The 19,931-nt window shown below is 34.4% G+C and overlaps 1 protein-coding gene across 4 annotated transcripts in view; it reads left to right on the top strand.

The window, feature by feature from the left end:
• The window catches only part of ATAD2B (ATPase family AAA domain containing 2B), a 178,019-nt gene that overhangs the window by 122,112 nt on the left and 35,976 nt on the right, over positions 1-19,931 (top strand). For 2 of the 4 annotated variants that reach the window (XM_003827018.8, XM_008952375.7), the window contains exons 19-21: positions 6,226-6,411; positions 15,914-16,049; positions 18,339-18,535. In XM_003827018.8, the coding sequence (XP_003827066.1) occupies positions 6,226-6,411; positions 15,914-16,049; positions 18,339-18,535 (519 nt within the window). The remainder of the gene's footprint in view (positions 1-6,225; positions 6,412-15,913; positions 16,050-18,338; positions 18,536-19,931) is intronic. The other 2 variants (XM_008952374.7, XM_055108176.3) reach the window with 1 other exon arrangement.

The raw sequence follows: 19,931 nt of genomic DNA on the forward strand, positions 1-19,931 counted from the left end.
AGAGAGGTGTCACTTGGTAGTGAAAAACAATGAAAACTCACTATCATTTTGGTTGTATTTCACTTTCTCTAGTACACTAAGGCATCTCATCTTCTGAGTTTATACCTAAGAGCTTCTGGGTTAGAAGTCAAGCTTACTCTAGAGTGACCCCTCCTGGATAGGCAGTCTGCCAGGACGAGCCATGAAGTGCAGTCATGATAGCAGACACCCACCCTCTATCTGAACACTGGCCAGAGACCAGATGTCTTGGCTAATCTGTGATTATATGTGTCTTAAGTGCATATTTAAAATTATTTTACATTCATAAATATAACACTATCTTTGCTAACAAATTCGGCAAGAAGAAGCTGTTACATAATGTAAGAGGAATTTTTAAATAATTGGTAAAGGTTGGCAAACCAGGTTATAAGTGGGTACAAAAGCCCTAGGGAAGAGAGTGCATGAGTCAGGTGCTGAAACACTGGAAAGATTGAAAAAGATTCTCTTTTCTTCTGTTCTATATTCCTTTTTGGTTCTTCCTTTTTGCTTCACCTTTCTTGGCAGCTAGTCCTCCTATACTCAGAGGTATCTCTCTAAATTGATGTGTAATATAAGGGTTTAGTCTGTGGTAAGTTATTCTTGCATGTTTTCTCTTTTCCTCAGGCTCTAAAATGCTTAATATAAATTAAGTTTGGTATTTAGTAGTGTAACATGAACATGAAAGGCAGTCTTAAAGGGAATCTTAAATCACTTTTAAAGGGCTGTATGTATATGCGTGGTAAGGTGGGAGACCCTACTTGATATTGTTTATACTGTGGGGATCATGTTTCATTTTATGTCTATCCTTTAAAACATACATGCACAAGAATATACGTGACAGAACTTTCTTTTCTCCTTCTGACGGATTCAGCTATTGATTAATATTATCAATTGGAGTGAAAAGTGGCAGAGTTAGTGTCAACTATATTAAAAAGCAATGTTTTTCTTATTGTTTCTTAAGATTTAGTGTGCATAAGAATCACCTGAGTGTACTTATACAAATTTCTGATTTTCTGGCTCCACACCCATAGATTGTGATTCACTCAATTTGGAATGAGTCCCAGGAATCTGTACTTTGTAAAAATGCATCTCAGATATTACTATTCTAGGTTTTCAATAGCTCTCACTTTGAGCTATAGTACTTTAGCTGGTCACTAGACATTAGTCCAACATTTATTACTGAAAAAAATGCGCGCGCGTGTGTGTGTGTGTGTACACACATATGTTACTGAGCATTTCACAGTCTTTGAAGGCTTTGGAAGGAGAATGAGAACCCTTGGTATAGCCTGGAAGATTTATAGTTGCCCCCTTAAGTTCACAAGTAATTACTGAGTCCTACAACAAGGCAGGAGATGTTAATATCGGTAGTAAAAGACCTTTGGTATTAACACTCTTAAAAAACAAAACAAAACTATGATTCTCTTTTTCTGACATCCTCAAATATAATTTTTGCCTCCTGTATATTTCTATTGTTGATTTAGAAAAAAGGGACTGATAAGCGTGCTATATTTTATCTTTTTAATTATTAGAGAGGTTTCATTCAATTAATGCATTTATATATGGTCTGAAAAGCTTTGGAGTTTATGTACTGTGTGGTGTTGGGAATAATTTCAAAAGGTGAATAAGGTCTTTTCTTGGTGAAAATTTAAATGCATTTCTTTCCCCAGAAAGAAATTGTTATCTGGAATTTCACAGGGGAAATTCTTTTTGGTTGAATAGCATGAAAGTATTAATAATGTACTTACCTGTGTGTATACTTCGGTTGCTCTTGTGTTTGTGCTTATAGATTTCTGGATTTCTCTGTAGCAGTCTGTGTATATTTTGGATGCTTTTGTGTTTGCTTACATGGATATCTGACTTTTTCCATAGCAACACTTCTTAAATTTTTGTTTTTTTTTTTTTAGTTGTAGACAAGTTAAATTATCCTGACCTGGAGTGTGTCACATTTACTGAAATTCTTGAAGTCCTTAGGGAATGAAAATATTAGAAAAAGAATTTAAGTGATTTAATTTTCATAAAATGCTAATTTGTGTTACCACCATAGTTCAGAAACTAGTACAGGTGTGTTTTATAACAGGCTGATTTTATGTGCATGTAAAGAAATTTGTACCTTATTTATTGAATCCTGAATCTTTAGAATCCAGACAGTGCCTTCTTTTCACAAGAGATTCTCAATAAATCTTACATGAAGGGAATATAAATAGAGTAAAGGGATAAAAATGGAATAAAGCCACCAGCAATGCACAGATGTTATTTATTTTAATAATTTCTGATAGCATGGCACAAAGAATTAAACTTATTTATTAGTGCCTTTTAATTTTTATAAATATTGAGGATGTTTTAGCTCCCAACATTTTTCTTTTACCTGTGCTTTATAATTTTAATATATTTATAATACTATTAAGTGATTGAGACAAGTTCTGGAAGTTTCTTGATGATACAAAGTTGTTTCCCTCTTTTCTATATTGCCCTCTTTAGGCAGGTAAAAGTGATACTGGCTTTGAGCTTTCTGCTTCATTCACATTTGGGTTTAAAATTTTTCTAGTTTTCAATTTCTAAAGGAAATGGCTTGTTGTGGGACTATAAATTCTTAGTTTAAAAATACACTAGATTTTCATGGATGGAACATTTTAATTTCATGGCTAAAATGCTGACTTCAAAGTTTAGCTTTTGAGATGATTAGAACTCTTGTAAGTGCAAGAGTTATATCATGAGTGCTTCCTTGGATGGATACTTCTAACTTCAATGGCCTGATTTTTGCCTTTAATATCTTTAATATTTAGAGGAAGTAGTTTGTGATTTTTTTTTAAATAAAGAAAGTTAAAAAAAAATTAGTTATCTAAGGTCCTTATGATGTCTGTGGCAAGAAGGAGGTCAGAAGGAAATGGAGTATAATGTTGTAATAAAGAATCAAAATGAACAGTTCACATATGCTGGTATTTGTTCATTTTACTTGTGCAAGAGTGCTGGTCATGTCAGAGGTATTTTGAAACGGTTGGTTCAGTAATTTGGCCTACTGTCTTTTTTTTTTTCTATAACAGTTTTTCTGTTTTCTACTACACCTTGCACATCCACCAATCCAAGACACCCTATAGGTGAGTATTTTTCTAGTTCTCGAATGGCATCACTTGTTCCCAAGCCAGTTGCCGCTTCATTGAAACTAGGCTATATTTTTCTACTCTGAATTATCTGGTATTTGATTTCACAGAGTGTATTTTACTCCACACTTTAAAAGTTACCAGCAAACTGCTGAAGAGCTATTTTTATATTACAGAAAAAAATCATAATAGTATTAAACTTTTTTTTTCCTGTTGCTTATAAGAATTTTTAAATGCTATTCTCAAACTCTGTTCTTTTTGAATTTTTATTACAAAATGGGAATTAGAACAGACTGGTTATAAATCTAAAGAAAATATAAAAGTTTATTTTAATATTCTGAGATAACATAGAATAAGGAATTTAAAAGAAAGCTTGTTTTAATAGTGCTTTTTAGTTTTTGTAGAAATTAAGGATGGTTTTCCTCTAAAGACTTAGGAGAAAAATTACAAAAATATTTCATAGATGTTGGGATTTCATGTAGTTAGGTTAATTCTCAATTCATGTAATTATACACTCATAGATCAGAAAGGCGAAGCCTTTTTATTTTTCCATGTTCATCTTAGACTTGCCTGATTTTTTTCCCCAATAGGTTTTCAAATATAAATTTTTTTTTTTAATCAAGAAGGACATTTTCCTAAAGGCTTTGGAAGTAAAAAGCTTCGAGATTTTTTTTTTAATTGGATCACTAGGATATCATGTTCAATTTGTTAATTTTGAGAAGATGAGATGAAAATAAGAAATTTTTTGGAAATGTGGACAAATTTCTAAATTTTTTAATGGGGTCAATACAACATCATGTTCAATTTGAGTTCAATATCATGTTAATTTTGAGACAATTGGAGGAAAAAAAGAAACAGAAAAAAACAAACCTCAACTCTTAGAGCTGGTGATGATTGTATGTAGTTCACCCTTGCAAATACAGTTAAGACACCTGTAGTTAACTTCTGACTCTGTCAAATTGTTATCACTTAACCTTCTGTTGCTTTGCTCATCCTCTTTGATCCTTGTTAATGGCTAGATGTTCTCAACACATGTTCCTGGAAAATCTAACCTAGAAGTACTAGAATGAAAGGCAAAATTTCATTTTTTTAAAGGCATGTTTTCCTATCTCTCTCATACCCTGGGCATGTATGTGGTAGCTTGCATGGCTGAATTAAGTGATTGGCTTTGTGAGGTTTCTTAGTAACCTATAGCTGGTTAGTCTTTCATATGATCACCTTTGTTTCCTTGCTGACTCTTTCTCGTTTTACCAGCACAGAGTGGGGAACTGGAAAGTGACAAAAGGAGTTGGTCACTGTCTTCCACGTAACCATGCCTGATTTGGGTGGCATGTAATTTTTTTTTTTTTAAAATAAGTGCCTCAGTTGCCTTTGTGCTTCTGCATGGTTCTTTCCTTTTGCCAATATTTATGCTTGTTTTTCTCTTATGAATTTTCTACAAGAACTTTGGAAAAAAATAATCCTTGGATTTCCAAGATCCAGGATAGGAGGGTACGTGTTTGCAGAAAAGGTCAAAATTTGAGAGTCCTGAAGGAGTTGTACTGTACAACTGTTCTGGATTGGTGGATATGCAAATATTAAGGAAGGGAAGGAGCAAATATTACTTTTGATGTGAGTGATCATAACATCTACATTTTTTCCAATTATTATTTGAGCTTCTTTCATCTGGTTTATTATTGAATTGGCAGTACCTTTTATTTTACACAGAAGGTTGAAAGCTGTATAAAATACACTATTTAAAAAATGTATGCAAGTGGTAAGCTTACTCATTAAAGAAAAATAATACTTGATTCTTAGGATAGTTTCCGATAATCCCAATCATTTTAAATATTAAATTGTTTTTTTTTTTTTTTTTTTTTTGAGATGGAGTCTCACTGTCTCCCAGGCTGGAGTATAGTGGTGTGATCTCGGCTCACTGCAACCTCCACCTCCCGGGTTCAAGTGATTCTCCTGCCTCAGTCTCCTGAGTAGCTGGGACTACAGGTGTGTGCCACCACACCTGGCTAATTTTTGGATTTTTAGTAGAGGTGAAATTTCACCATGTTGGACAGGCTGGTCTTGAACTCCTGACCTCAAGTGATCTGCCTGTCTCAGCCTCCCAAAGTGCTGGGATTACAGGCGTGAGCCACCGTGCCCAGCTAAATTCTTATTTCTATATCTTGTATATTACATAGGCTAATTGAAATGTGTTAAAAAAAAGGGAAAATAAGTAGAGCATTTTAGGAATAGAATTCTCAAAATGGAAGAAAGATTTTTATAACTAAACTTGTTAAAGATAATGAGAAATGTCCTATTAACATGTCAGAATTTGTTGGTGGGATATTAAACTGTTGACTTAATAAGTAAGGGACATTAATTCAGCTTGGCAGCTTACTAATAGCCAACCGGGTCCCTATTGGTGTGTGTTGGCAGACCGTGATTGAAACTATGGTTAAGACTTTTTAACACCTGAGGAAAAATTCATTCTGTATTTTCTGACAATGGAAGTGTCTCAGAGCTCTTTGCTATCATTTGCTCTTTAGATAAGTTAGAATATTTTGTGACTATTTTATAAAATATTGAACTAAGATAATGGGAGGAGGTGAATGACTGTTTCAGCAAGTAGTTCATTAATTTTAAGCTCTAGGGTGGTACATCTTGGTTAAAATGATTATATATTGTATGATTTTAGTCAAGGTGCTCAAAAATGTAAACTATGTTGTTGTTCTTTTTGTAAAGTTTACTGATATCACATGAGTGCCATAGGTGTATGTTTATCTCTTTATTTGCAGCATATTTTACAGTGGTGTTTTGCTTTATTATCTTTACATGCTAGATAAGTGGAGCAATTTGATACCTTCCACTGTTAATATATACTAAATAGGAATAATTAAAGGGCAAAACATACTTTTTTTTTGATAGGGCAAAACATAGTTTTTTTTTTTTTTTTGGTGGGGCAAGGGTAGATTGAAGCTGTGTAAGGCTTGTGCATCATATCTTGAACTTAAATTTTGAGGCTGAAACTAATGACCGTAATAGGCCTGACATATTTCATATATTTGGAGATTACTGGGTAGACTTTAGAATAATCAATTTGAGTTGTTTAATGTTGGTTTTTTTCCTCAATTAGATTTTTCGTGAAGCTCGAAGAACAGTACCTAGTATTGTTTACATGCCTCACATTGGGGATTGGTGGGAAGCTGTCAGTGAAACTGTGAGAGCAACTTTTCTGACATTGCTACAAGATATACCATCATTTTCACCTATATTTTTATTGTCTACCTCTGAAACCATGTACAGTGAACTGCCTGAAGAGGTAAGAACTGATTAAATATTTATCTTTCCTTATTATATTGTTCTAAAATAGTTGACTCTGTAAATTGGACACCTTTTAATTATTATAAAATTAATACTGCCAGGGTTTATATCCTGGGTGTAACTGCCTATTAGCTGTATGATGTAGGTAAGTTATTTAAGTTTTAGTTTCTTTTTTGGTATAGTGGTATTCCACAGTGTTGTTATAAAGATTGAGATAATTTATGCTTAGAACAAAACCTGACTTATATATATACAGATTCAGCATCTCTAATTCAAAAATTCAAAACCTGAAACTTCTTTGAGTGCTGACATGAAGCCACTAGTGGAAAATTTGACACCTCACGTGATGGGTTGCAGTCAAAACTTTGTTTCTTGCACAAAATTATTAAAAACATTGTATAAAATTACCTTCAGGTTATGTGTATAAGGTTTTTATAAAACTTAAATGAATTTTGTTTAGACTTGGGTCCCATCCCCAAGATAATCTCGTTATATATATATGCACATATTTTAAAATCTGAAAAGGTTTGAAATCTGAAACACATCTGGTCTCAGGCATTTTGGAAAAGGGATACTCAGCTTTCTAAGAAAATTGTGGCTGTATCACTATCAGTTATATCCTTTTCATCCTTATCATCTGTGAGGTCATTTGATGAGATTTGACCTTTCAGCCCTTTCATTGATAGCACCGTGTTAACTTGAATGTTATTACTAATACACGTATTTTTCAAATCTGAAGTCTAACTTTGAGTTCAGATCTAAGGTAAAATCATAGTTGATTCAGAAAAAAATAGTAGATCATCCTACTTGAGTGAAATTGATTTTTTAAAAATTGTTTTAATACCCCGAGCTTACTAGGTCTTGAAATAGTCTCCTTTAGAAATGCTTAGAAATATTTTCCCCAGGAGACAAAGTAGGAATGATGTTTATATAAAAGATTTACATGTTTTAAGTGCTATAATATAAATCTTGATTACGTAGAATTTTATGGTTAAAGTGTTTGTTTACTGAGTTCTTTTGTGTTTCAGCTTTCATTAGTTATCTTGCTAAAATAGATTTGTATACTTTACTGCTTTTTGTAAGGAAAATATATTAAATGTAGAGTAATTCATTTTTGATTATTCAATATCTGATAGTATAGGAAGATCACTAATCAAAATGTTTATCATAGAGGCTAATAAAGTTTAATAGAATGCTTTATGTAGCAAGAGTTAGAAAAACCAGGGTATTGACTTACTAGTCTTTTGATCTTAGATAAATACTTGAACGTATAATTGCTTCATTTTCATCTATAACGTGGATAATAACAGACAGGGTCATTGGTGTGAGACAGTATACGTGAATTTCTTTTGAAACCATGGAGCTATTAAATGTTTGGTATTAGTATTATAAAGTAGGAATGCAGCTGAAGTTGAAATTTAGAGGAATGGATTGAACCTGGATATAACCTAGGAGCCACTTTACAAGTTAGATCCTCCTTATCAGTTTTATTCTAATTTTATAAAAAGAAAGAGAAGAGTTAAAATGTGGGATAAATGAGGGTTCTAGTTGGGAATATATAGGGAATATTCCCTGAAAATTTCCCTCTATATTGTTTGAAAAATTTCTAAATAAAAGTTTGATGAGCCTAACTTCTTGATAAGCAGTTTTTATTTTACCTACTTGTGTTGCCCATATGCATATGTAATTTTACTGTTGGTTTAGTATTTTAAAGCTAACATTATATCATGTACATTTCCAATGTTATACTGTTGTCATAACTTTTAATGGATTCAGAAAGCCCACTGACTAGTAACCTTTTTCAGTATTTATTTACCAATACCCATAATTACTATCTAAAATATTAGAAATTTGCCAGCATTGAATTCTGAAATTTCAGCTCCTTTCCCTCTCGCTTTTGTCTTTATAAGTAGTTTTTAAAGCTATCGTGGATATCGTATTTGTGGGCTGAAGATTATGGGAATTCTCTTTTGATTATATAACATGTTTTATACTAATAGTTTGTAGGAAATTCTCCTCTGTTCCCAAGTCTTAACATTTTATTTTATTTGTTTACTTACTTTTGTAGAGACGAAGTCTCATTATGTTTCCCAGGCTGGTCTTGACTCCTGGTCTCAAGCGATCCTCCTGCCTCAGCCTCCCAAAATGCTGGGATTATAGGTGTGAGCCACCATGTCCAGCTAAGCCTTACAATTTAATTTCAGGTCTACCATTAGAATGCTTGCTTTCTTTTTTCTTTTTTCTTTTTTTTTTTTTTTGAGATGGAGTCTCACTCAGCCACCCAGGCTGGAGTGTAGTGGCGTGATCTTGGCTCACTGCAACCACCATCTCCCAGGTTCAAGTGATTCTCCCGTCTCAGCCTCCCGAGTAGCTGGGATTACAGACACCTGCCATCATGCCCAGCTAATTTTTGTATTTTAGTAGAGATGGGGTTTCACCATGTTGGCCAGGCTGGTCTTGAACTCCTGACCTCAGGTGATCTCCCACCTCGGCCTCCCAAAGTGCTAGGATTACAGGGGTGAGCCCCTGTGCCTAGCCTGCTTGCTTTCTTTAGGTCACAAACTAAGATAGTAATCTCTAATATTTAGCACATATTGATAAATATTTGGTGAATGAATGAGTAGCACAGAGAGTTGTAGACCAAGTAGCTGTAGGTTAGCAAGTTGCCAGATCTATGGAAGAAATGAAGTAGAGAGTGGGCAGTACAAAACCAATTCTCAGAGGAAAAAATGGCCTATTACTACAGTTGTACTACTGTACTCCAGCCTGGGCAACAGAGTGAGGCCCTGTCTCAAAAATAAAAGAGAAAATTTAATGTCATGAAAATATGTTTAAATGTATTGTTTTAAAAAATGCAGGTAATAAATCAATGTGTATGGTGTTTATAAAGATATAACTGGAAGGATATACACAGAAATGTTAATAGTAATTATCTGTGGATATAAAAGTTATAGTCATTTTAGTTTTTTATTGTCTTTATTTTCTATATCTTCCATAATAAATAACTATCATTATAATCAGAAAATAAACCTCATTATTCACAGAGGAAGGAGAAAGGAAGTTTCCCTGCTCTATTTTTAAAATAGAAGAAAACCCCAAAATAATTAGTCCTTCCATGATTAGTGTCTTATTAGTGGGACAAAATGACAAGTTCATCTTTTAGAACTTCTTTGACATTCTCTTGTGTCTCTTTGTATATATCCCTCTCTTGTAGTTCAATAGTCCCCACGATAAGTTTGTACTTGTGCATTGGGATACTGGGGAAAACATTAACATTTCTGTTCATTTTTATTTTTCATATTAAATATTTCATGCATATATGGTTTATAATAAAACTATAAACCATATATGCATGAAATATACTGTACTATTAAATATACTATTTTGGTAATAGTATATTTAATAGTAGTATAGCAAAACAGTATATTTAATAGTACAGTATATTTCATGTGTATATGGTTTATAATATATTATTTCCAAATAGTATATTAGCAAAATAGTATATTTAAATAAATATGCATATAGTAATGAGAATATTTTCAGATTTTTTACTGATGAGGTGTTTGATCAAAAAAGTTTGGAAATCATTGCACCAGACCAGCTGTTATCAAAGTGTGGTCCAAGGACCCCTGAGGAGCCCCCAAGACTTTTTCAGGGGATTATCAAGTTTCATTTCCAACTACATATCTGCTGAGTCTGGGTTTTCATTATATACTTCAGTCAAACAACATATTGTAACAGATTGAATACAGAAGCAGAAATGAGAATCCAGTGGTCTTCCATTAAGCCAGACACAAAAGAGAATTGAAAACATTTAAAACAGTGCTGGCTGGATGTGGTGGCCCATGCCTGTAATCCCAGCACTTTGAAAGGCTGAGGCAAGCGGATCACTTGAGCCTAGGAGTACGAGACCAGCCTAGGCAACATGGCATAACACCATCTCTACAAACAATACAAAAATTAGCTGGGTATGATGGCGCGTGCCTGTAGTCCCAGCTATTCAGGAGGCTGAGGTGGGAGGATCGCTTAAGCCTGGGAGGTGGATGCAGTGAGCCAAGATCGTGTCACTGCACTCCAGCCTGGGTGACAGAGTGAGATGCTGTCTCAAAAAAAAAGATAAAACAGTGCCACTTTTCTCACTAAATTTTGTTTTATGTGTTTTATGTTCTTTCTATATTTTGGAAAAATATATTTTTCAAAAGAATATATGTTTTATTCTTTTAATGTTAGTGTTAATATCTAATGAGTTTATTTAAAATCTGTAAATATTGATGCATATAGCTCACATACATAAAAGCTTTTTTGGGGTCCTGAGACCAAAAAGTTTGTGCACCTCTGGTCTCTAGACCACTAGCACTTTCAGATGTTACTGGCCATCATTTCTCCCATTCCTAGCACAGTGCTAACACATTGGAATTACTCTGTAAAAGTTTGCTGCATGAAAAAAGGAACTAACAGTTGAATCATCACGTAGGATTTAAGTAACCCTTGCCCAGCCTCACTCGCTTTCTGCATAATTCTTTCTTTTAAAATATTTTTTCTTTAAATTTTTGACCACTTGAGAACCATGCAGAATTGTAGTGTAAGTAAATTTACTTTTATAAACCCTTTCTGAAGATACTTGGAGAATTTTATTTGAGATATATGGGAATTGCAAGGTATTTATGGAGAATTAGAGAAGAGAGTTAATTTAAGGTTGAGCACAGAAAAAAGACTCTTAAGGGAGGAAGCAAATAAAGTAGAGATATTTGTAGGAAGAAATGTAAACCTTGGCCAGAATTGTATTTCTGTTTCTGAAGACATTCACAGTATCTGCTTTGTTATTAAATTATTATGAGCAGGTTTAAGATTATATAATTCAGTATATTGGAAATGAATTTTAAAGAAATATTCCTCAGCTATGCTGATGAAAGTAAGATTACATATAGCATTTTGTCATCTTAAATGTTTCATGTCATTGTCTCTCTAGGTTTATGGTAGGACCTGGGAGGGGAAAATCAGTAACTTCAATTAGAAAAATCAAGTAAGGGCATTGAAAACTCAGATTAATGATCATAAGATACAAGGGAACTGTTTTAATATTAATATTTTGGTAATAAAACAATTACGTGATTCTTAAAATTTAAGAGGAAGGAAATCTTCTCAAGTTTTTTTTTTTTTTTTTTTTTTTTGAGACAGAGTCTCTCCCTATTGCCCAGGCTGGAGTACAGTGGCACAATCTCGGCTCACTGCAAGCTCTGCCTCCCGGGTTCACGCCATTCTTCTGCCTAAGCCTCCTGGAGTAGCTGGGACTAAAGGCGCCCGCCACCACGCCCAGCTAATTTTTTGTATTTTTAGTAGAGAAGGGATTTCACTGTGTTAGCCAGGATGGTCTTGATCTCCTGACCTCGTGATCCGCCCACCTCAGCCTCCCAAAGTGTTGGGATTACAGGTGTGAGCCACCGTGCCCGGCCACAAGTTTTTTTTCCCTAAGTGAAATAGGATAGTAGGTAAACATAGTTACTATTTTGAGATATGTAAACTATTTCTATTTTTATTTAATGGGTTGATATCCTATTTTGTTTTGAGCAAAGCAAATTTTATTTATGAAAGCTTTCTTAGGTTTATTTCTGACCTCTTTTTCACACCTTTTGTTATTGAGATCTTAAGTTCTTTTTTTTTTTTTTTTTTAGATCTTAAGTTCTTAACCATTAATTTTTCTTATTACAAAGGTTGCAGGAACCCTACCTTCAAAACTGGGGACTAACAATTCTAAGGAATGTGTTAATAAATTCGATAAAACAAAAAGATTGGCCAGGTGCCATAGCTCATGCCTGTAATCCCAGCACTTTGGGAGGCTGAGGCGGGTGGATCACGAGGTCAGGAGATCGAGACCATCCTGGCCAACGTAGTGAAACCCCGTCTCTACTAAAAATACAAAAATTAGGCTGGGCATGGTGGCACGCTACTTGGGAGACTGAGGCAGGAGAATGGCGTGAACCCAGGAGGCGGAGCTTGCAGTGAGCCGAGATTGCACCACTGCACTCCAGCCTGGGCGACAAAGCAAGACTCCGTCTCAAAAAAAAAAAAAAAAAAAAAAAAAATGGCTGTTAATAAAAAAAAAACAGAAATTAACAAATGTTGATGAGGATGTGGAAAAAGGAGAACCTTTTTGCATTGCTGGTGGGAATGTAAAATTGTATAGCCACTGTGGAAAACAGTATGACATTATCTTAAATATATAATTGCCATATGATCCAGCAAATCAAGTTCTAGGTACTTACTCAAAAGAATTGAAAGCAGGGACTTGAACAGGTATTTGCACACCCATGTTCACAACAGCATCATTCATAGTAACCAAAAGGTGGAAACATCCTCAGTGTCCATTGATAATTGAAAGGATAAACAAAATGTAGCATATACAATGGAACATTATTTAGCCTTAAAAAGGAGAAAATTTTGATGCATGTTGTAACATGGATGAAGCTTGAAGACATTATGCTAACTTAGTCATAGGACAAATTTTGTATAATTCCTTTTATATGAGGTTCCTTAGAGTATATGTAAATGGATGATAAGTGTATGAAAAGATGCTCATTATCAGTCATTCAGGAATGAAATACCACTGCAACCCACTAAAACATAGGTTGGGCAAGAGTAATTGCGTTTTTTGCCATTGAAAGCTGCAAAAAAAAAAAAAGTGCTTTTGCACCAACCTAATAGCTGTAATCAAAAATACAGAATACCAAGTATTGGCAAGGATATAGAAACTGGAGTCCTTATATACTGCTGGTGGGATTGTAAAATGGTGCAGCCACTTTCCAAAGTTAAACATAAATTTATGGTATGACTCAGCAATTCCACTCCTAGTTATCTACACAAAAGAAATGAAAACATACTTTCACAGAAAGACATTTGTATGGGAATGTTTCTAGTTGTTGTACTCATACTAGCAAAAAGTGGAAACAATCCAAATGTTCCTTAATTGGTGAATGGCTAAACAAAATGTGATGAAATACTATTCAGCAATAAATGGAATGAAATACTAATACATACTACAACTTGGAAAAACCTGAAGTATTAAGTGACAGAAGCCAGGCATAAAAGACTGTCAGTTGTATGATACGAAATGTCTAGAAGAGGCAATTCTCTAGAGACAGAAAGCATTATCAGTGGTTGTTAGGCTGGGACATGGGAGTGGGAGTGGGGATTGACTGCAGATAGGCATGAGGAAACTTTTTGGGGTAATGGAAATGTTCTAAAACGTGCTTGTGATGGCTACACATCTGTAAAAATTTACTGAACATTATTGAACTGTTTTTTCAGAAATATTGGAAGGTGTGCCTAAGTGCATCTGGGAAAGTTAGGGAAGGCATCACACAGAAAGCATCAGCTTGAGTGGTGCATTAAAGAAGGGGTCAGGAATGAGTGAATACTATGTATCACAACCAGTGTGAACCAATGTGAAACAGAGCATGATTTGTTCTGGGAATTATGGAAGGCTTGTCTTTGGTACACCATGAAGTTTGAGGCTAGGACTGTCAGAAGATAAAGTTAGGAGTGAACTTAGAGAAGTATAATTTATCCCACTTATAAAATGTTGGATTCTAAGGTGTTGGTAGTAACCTGGTAAGAATATCCATGGATTATTGTAGGCCTGTTCTTGGTATGCTTTTGTATTCATAAAGTGTTAACATAGTATTGAAAATTATCAGAGAAAATAGTTAAAATGAAATGTTTTGCCATTCTTGAACGAAATCGTGGTACGTCCAGGATATTAAGTTCTACTTATTTTTCAAGACCCAATTGATATAAGTGATTTCTGGTACATCTTACCTAGTGTCTTTTCACCCCTTGCAAGGTCTCTGCTCTGTTTTGCTACCTCTGTTACAGTACTCCCAGCATAGTATCATAATGCTTTTCTTCTGATACTCTAAAATCTTTGACAGCAGAGAACAAAGACATTTTCTTCAGTTTTATAACTGCAGTGTCTGGCATGATGTTTGACATACAAAGCATGTTCAGTAGTAAATTTACTTCCAGAACTTTCAAAGAAAGGCCATCAAAGCATAGATTAAAGGGTTGGAGGGAACTGTGCATGAAGGTAGTCTACAAAAGCACTGGAACGACACAAGGTGAAATTTTATAAACTTTTAAATGATTTGACTTTAGGTTGAGATAAATAATTCCCCATCCAGTTTTTGAATTCTGATGTTTACCTTTCATTGTTTCTTCTTCTCTTAGAATTTCAGAGCTGGAAAAGGCATTGACAGTTTATATAATTTAGTCTTCTTTATTCACTTTATTACCTTAAGCCAATTACTTAAATCTTTCTAAGCCCCAGTTTCCCCATCTGTAAAATGAGGAAATAATACTTACCTCATTGTTATAAAGGTAGAATGATATCATATTTATGGAATTTTTAAGGGTTCATTTCATAGGTTTAATCCAGTAAGTGGTTAGAAATGACAAACTGAATGAATTATTCAAATTTTACCACAAATGTGTGGCTAAATTTGGGCAGGAATATGATGTCTTTGATTCTAATCCATATTTTCACAGTGTCATGGTTGGTCTATCTTTCCATACTAGTGACTTTCTCCCTTTTTTTATTTGCAGTTTCCTATTTGATTTGGGCTGGGTAACAAAAAATCACAAGGTTAACTCTTTCAGTACATACTTATTAGGCATTGCTAAATACCAGGCTCTGGGATAGGTATAGAAAAATAGATGAATAAGAAGTGGTCTCTGTTCTCAGGGAGTTTGGTGTCTAGAAGGTAGAAGGTAGACATTCTAGAAAAACCATAAAAATTAAATACAGTGTTTAATGCCATAGTAGACAAATTTGGATGAGGTAAAGAGCATTTAAACAGCATATCTTGGAAGGTGGACACCTGGGGTCAAAGTCTGAGTAGGTAAACAGAAGAGGTGAGTAATCACCAAGTGGATGGAGCTGAAGGATATGAGAATAATTGGCTTAATTTTTTTGGAGTGTGTCATGGAGCATAAACTAGACTAGAGGTATAGTTTCTTTGCAGTGGAACCAGGATTCCAGAGATTACAGTGAAATAGACTTGGTAGGGAAAGAGCACAGTAAGGGAAGTCAATGGATAGGGAGTACAAAGAAATACGAGGATAAGAGATGGCAATGTTAACATTCTTCCAGCTGTCTATTATAGATTCGAAGTAATTACTTTTCCCCTCTTAATGTAAAAGCCTTTGAGATTGTTGCCATCTGTTACAACCAGCTATCCTTTTTGCTATTATCTGATGACTCTTACTAGATATGTAGTATCATTCATTAATGACTTGGGTAACTGGACATTCTTCCATTCCTGTTTAGCCCATGCGGTTGAACCCTTCAACAGCATAGCCTAGGACTAGGTTAACTATAACCCCATGTGAATGGTCTATGAATATTGAACATGATACTGGAAGATGAAGACATTGCAATTTGGTATGATATGTAAGCTTTTAATTCTTTATATATTTAATGTCTTTGTGTGTGTGTATATGTGTAGGTTAAATGTATCTTTAGAATACAGTATGAAGAGGTCTTGTATATTCAAAGGCCTATTGAAGAAGACAGAAGAAAATTTTTTCAAGAATTGATTCTCAATCAGGCATCAATGGCTCCACCACGAAGGAAACATGCTGGTAAAGTTTGTAAAGCCTTTAGGAAAATGGGAGGGATGGAGTTAAGAAATACCCTTTCTTGGAGTCAGTTTATTTTAGCCCTTTCTTCTTGGAAGTGAGGACAGTTTGTCAGGTTCTGTTTATCTTTAGATGACGTGTGGAAGTGTCCATTGTGTTCACCTGACTTGAGATTGGGAAGTATAGCCTTGTTAAAGCTTTGCTAAACAGGACTTCTTCTTATGACTTCAACCACATCCTGTGGTAGATGTCACATTATGGGGCTCAAAAAGTCATAGAAAAAAGTCTTCAGTTCTCCTCTGTTTTAGTCACAGTAAGTACCCAGGAGTTGAACTGGCAGGTTGTGAACACCAGGTGTTGTGCGCATTACTTTTTGGGCCATGATAGATTTGATGGGCTAATAGCTGCTTAGAACATTTGCCATTTGTAGTTTATTTATTGATTGACTTTTCAAATACTTATTTAGGACCCCTTACATTTAACGTTGTATTCTAGCCATTTGAAAATCTATCCTGCCTTTGTTTTAAGTGTTAGATTTTTCTTGGGTTTGGACTCAATAATTTTGGACTCAAGAATTGAGCTTAAGAGGTACCTCAAGAATTTCTCAGATTTCAGTTCCTTGACATAGTAAGGGCTGCATTCTAAGTCATTCAAAAGAGATTTTCTTTTCCTAATCTTAAAGATGTGTAAAGGATAGGATCTACTTGCTTAATCTTTCAGCCTCTTCTAGGAAGTAGCAATCCTGTTTGGTAAAAATTTTTAAGCCTCTTTACCCTTGTTCCATCTTTTATGTTTCTTAGAGCCCTTCTTGTAGGATACTCAGTACATTTCCCATCCCTGCCAAGTCCTTATTTTTCCATATTCTTTTTACTTTGTTTGTTTTTCATTGGTTATATTATGTAACATTTTAATAATTTTATTGTTCTTTAGTGGCTCCTTTCCAAATTTTATTGGTGTTTTAAAAATGAACCCCTGTCAAATTGCTGTAGTTATGGTTTTTTCCCTCCCAAAACCTTGGGAAATTGAATATGTAAATTATACCTTATTTATGTTTATTTTGTTGCTTCCTGTTAATCTAAATATTTCATTATGAAAATGATTTATTTCAATCTTTCATGCTTCTAGATATATTTTAATCTCATAGATCTGAATTTTCTATGTTTACGATTGATATAATTCTTTTTCAGTTGCTGCTGTTGACTTTCACTTTTCATCTTAGGAGCTATTTAAAAATCAGTGAAAAATTCTTAGAATTTTAATTCTGAGCTTTAGTGTGATATCAGGGGAAATCTTTTAAAATTAGAGAACGTTGTAATTAGGAAAGTTAATACTTTACCTTTTAAGAAGATTTTTTGTTTTTCTTAGGATAGATAGTGAGTACCATGGATTTTACATATGACACTTAGGACTGGTTTTCCATCTCCTTCATGACTGTGGAATTCTTTTTTTAGTTCCTTTTTTTTTTTTTTCCCTCCCTTCCTGCAGGTGCCATTCACTATCCGTACTCTGTTGTACTCAGAATATGAGGGCAGGAGACCTGCCTAAAATCAGAATTCTTTTGGGGATAGGAAGGTTCAAATATTACTTGCCCATTATACTTTTTATGCATATAAGGTAATACCATTTTAAGAAGCAGTTTTTAAACAAGGTTGACTTAAGAAAATCAGTGTGTAATACTTTACTGGGAGATATTTGTGTTGAATTATTTCTCGTAAGTTATATATAAATAATATTTCAAAATCAAATTATTTTGTTTTTTAAAGGGGTCCTGTTGTGAGTTATTTTATAAAGTGAAGCTATTCCCTTTTTGTTTCTGTGCAAATTTTTACTTGCTGGATTTGCATGTTTCACACATATAGTCATGCGCTGCATAATGACGTTTTGGTCAACGATGGACTGCATATACGATGGTGGCCTCATAAAATTATAATACTGTATTTTTACTATACCTTTTCTATGTTCAGATACAGAAATACGACTGTGCTACAGTTGCCTACAGTATTCAGTATAGTCACATGCTGCCCAGGTTTGTAGCCTAGGAGCAATAAGCTTTACCATATAGCCTAGGTATGTCATAGGCTATACCATCTAGGTTTGTGCAGGTATACTCTTATGATGTTCACACAATGACAAAATTGCCTAACTGCACATTTCTTAGAATGTATCCCTGTTGTTAAGCAACACATGACTGTATTTGTAATTCTTTTCTTTAAAGAACATTTTGAGAGAATGCCAAAAAAGGGTCCTGGCCCACGACGTTGGAATCTTAACATTTTCTTCTATTTTCTCTAGCTCTTTGTGCTATGGAAGTGCTTCCTCTTGCACTACCTTCTCCACCTCGTCAATTATCAGAATCAGAAAAAAGTCGAATGGAGGACCAGGAGGAAAATACTTTAAGAGAGTTGCGGTTGTTTCTCAGGGATGTAACCAAGAGGCTGGCCACAGATAAACGCTTTAACATCTTCAGCAAACCGGTGGATATTGAAGAGGTCTTGTTTCAGTAGTGTGCAAACAGTGAAGTTGAACTGGCTAAAAGAAAAAAATATTGACATCTTTTTTTGGAAGGAAAAAAAAGCAAAGGCATGGATGAATATTACCCCTAGCCTATAAAATTTTAATCCATGTAATAACTACCGATGTCATCAGCAAACATCTGGTGACTTTTGGATGAAATTAGCGACCAATTTATATTGGCCTCTTAATTATTATTAACCTTTGTGGTCTCTTACTCTTCGATTTAAGAGGATTAAAAGTTGCCTTAGTCAAATATCCATACTAGATTATTTTTATTCCAGGATAAATTCTGCTGTCAAAGAGTATATTGGTATTAACCAATCAATACCAGTTAATACTGGCATTTCCCAAATTATGTATACCTCATCAAAAGAGGTAGCTAAAAACCTGAAATTTCTTTGTCTTTCATATTTTGGAAATGCCTGTGGCTGGGATGCTGTTTGAAGTTAAAACATATCCCGTGCAACTAAATTATTTTTCTTTGTAAGGATTTTCTCTGCTCCCAGTGGAAAATTTCTCACTTTATATGTGTATTATTTTGTGTGCTTGTGGGAGCATGGTTTGTGATGATGAGAAAAGAAATTTTCCATTTGGGAATCTAATACTATCAACTACATTTTTGGTTTTTGTTTTATCCTGGGATAATGTAGTGTGTGGATGAACACAATGTAATCTTTACTGGCCTCTTTCTTATAGTTCAGACTCCATGTTTGAACAGCTTTGGTGTTTTTAGTTTTTATTCATTTCTTTTTTTAAAAAAATGAATTATGGGTGATTCAGAGTTTAATGTTGTATCCTAATTGTGAAATCTGTGCTTTTGGACCTGAGCAGATTCCTTTGAAACCATTACCTCATCTGTTACTAGGAAGAATGAGCTAGCATTTACATTCCTACCCCCTGGCAAGTCTGAAAATAAATACTTTCCCCCCTTTTTGGAATGAAGAGACTATCTATAATTTTATTTGTACCTTTATCCACAATACACTGTTTTTTCCATTTGATCCTCTTATCAACCTTGTAGGATCATTATTATTATTCTTACTTTGCAGTTGAGGAAACAGACTTGTTGGCAAGTGACATAGCCAAGACTTGGAAGTTTTTTAAAATTCAAAGCCCACATTCATTATCATAGCTACTTTATATCTTTCCACTGGGACAACAGGACATGCCTTATTGGCTTTTTAAATTAATAAATATCAGTTTATATTGCTGGGTCATCCCCCCCCCATAGTGTTTTTAAATAATTTTAAAACTATCAGCCGATTAAAAAATTATTTTAAATAAATGTGGTATGTGTGCGTGCCCTTTCTTCCACTCCCCTATTTGGTATATTTGGACTCTAACAGTTCTTAAAGGATAGGGGCTTGCCCC

This window comes from Pan paniscus, chromosome 12, assembly GCF_029289425.2.
Source record: "Pan paniscus chromosome 12, NHGRI_mPanPan1-v2.0_pri, whole genome shotgun sequence".
NCBI classification, from domain to species: domain Eukaryota; kingdom Metazoa; phylum Chordata; class Mammalia; order Primates; family Hominidae; genus Pan; species Pan paniscus.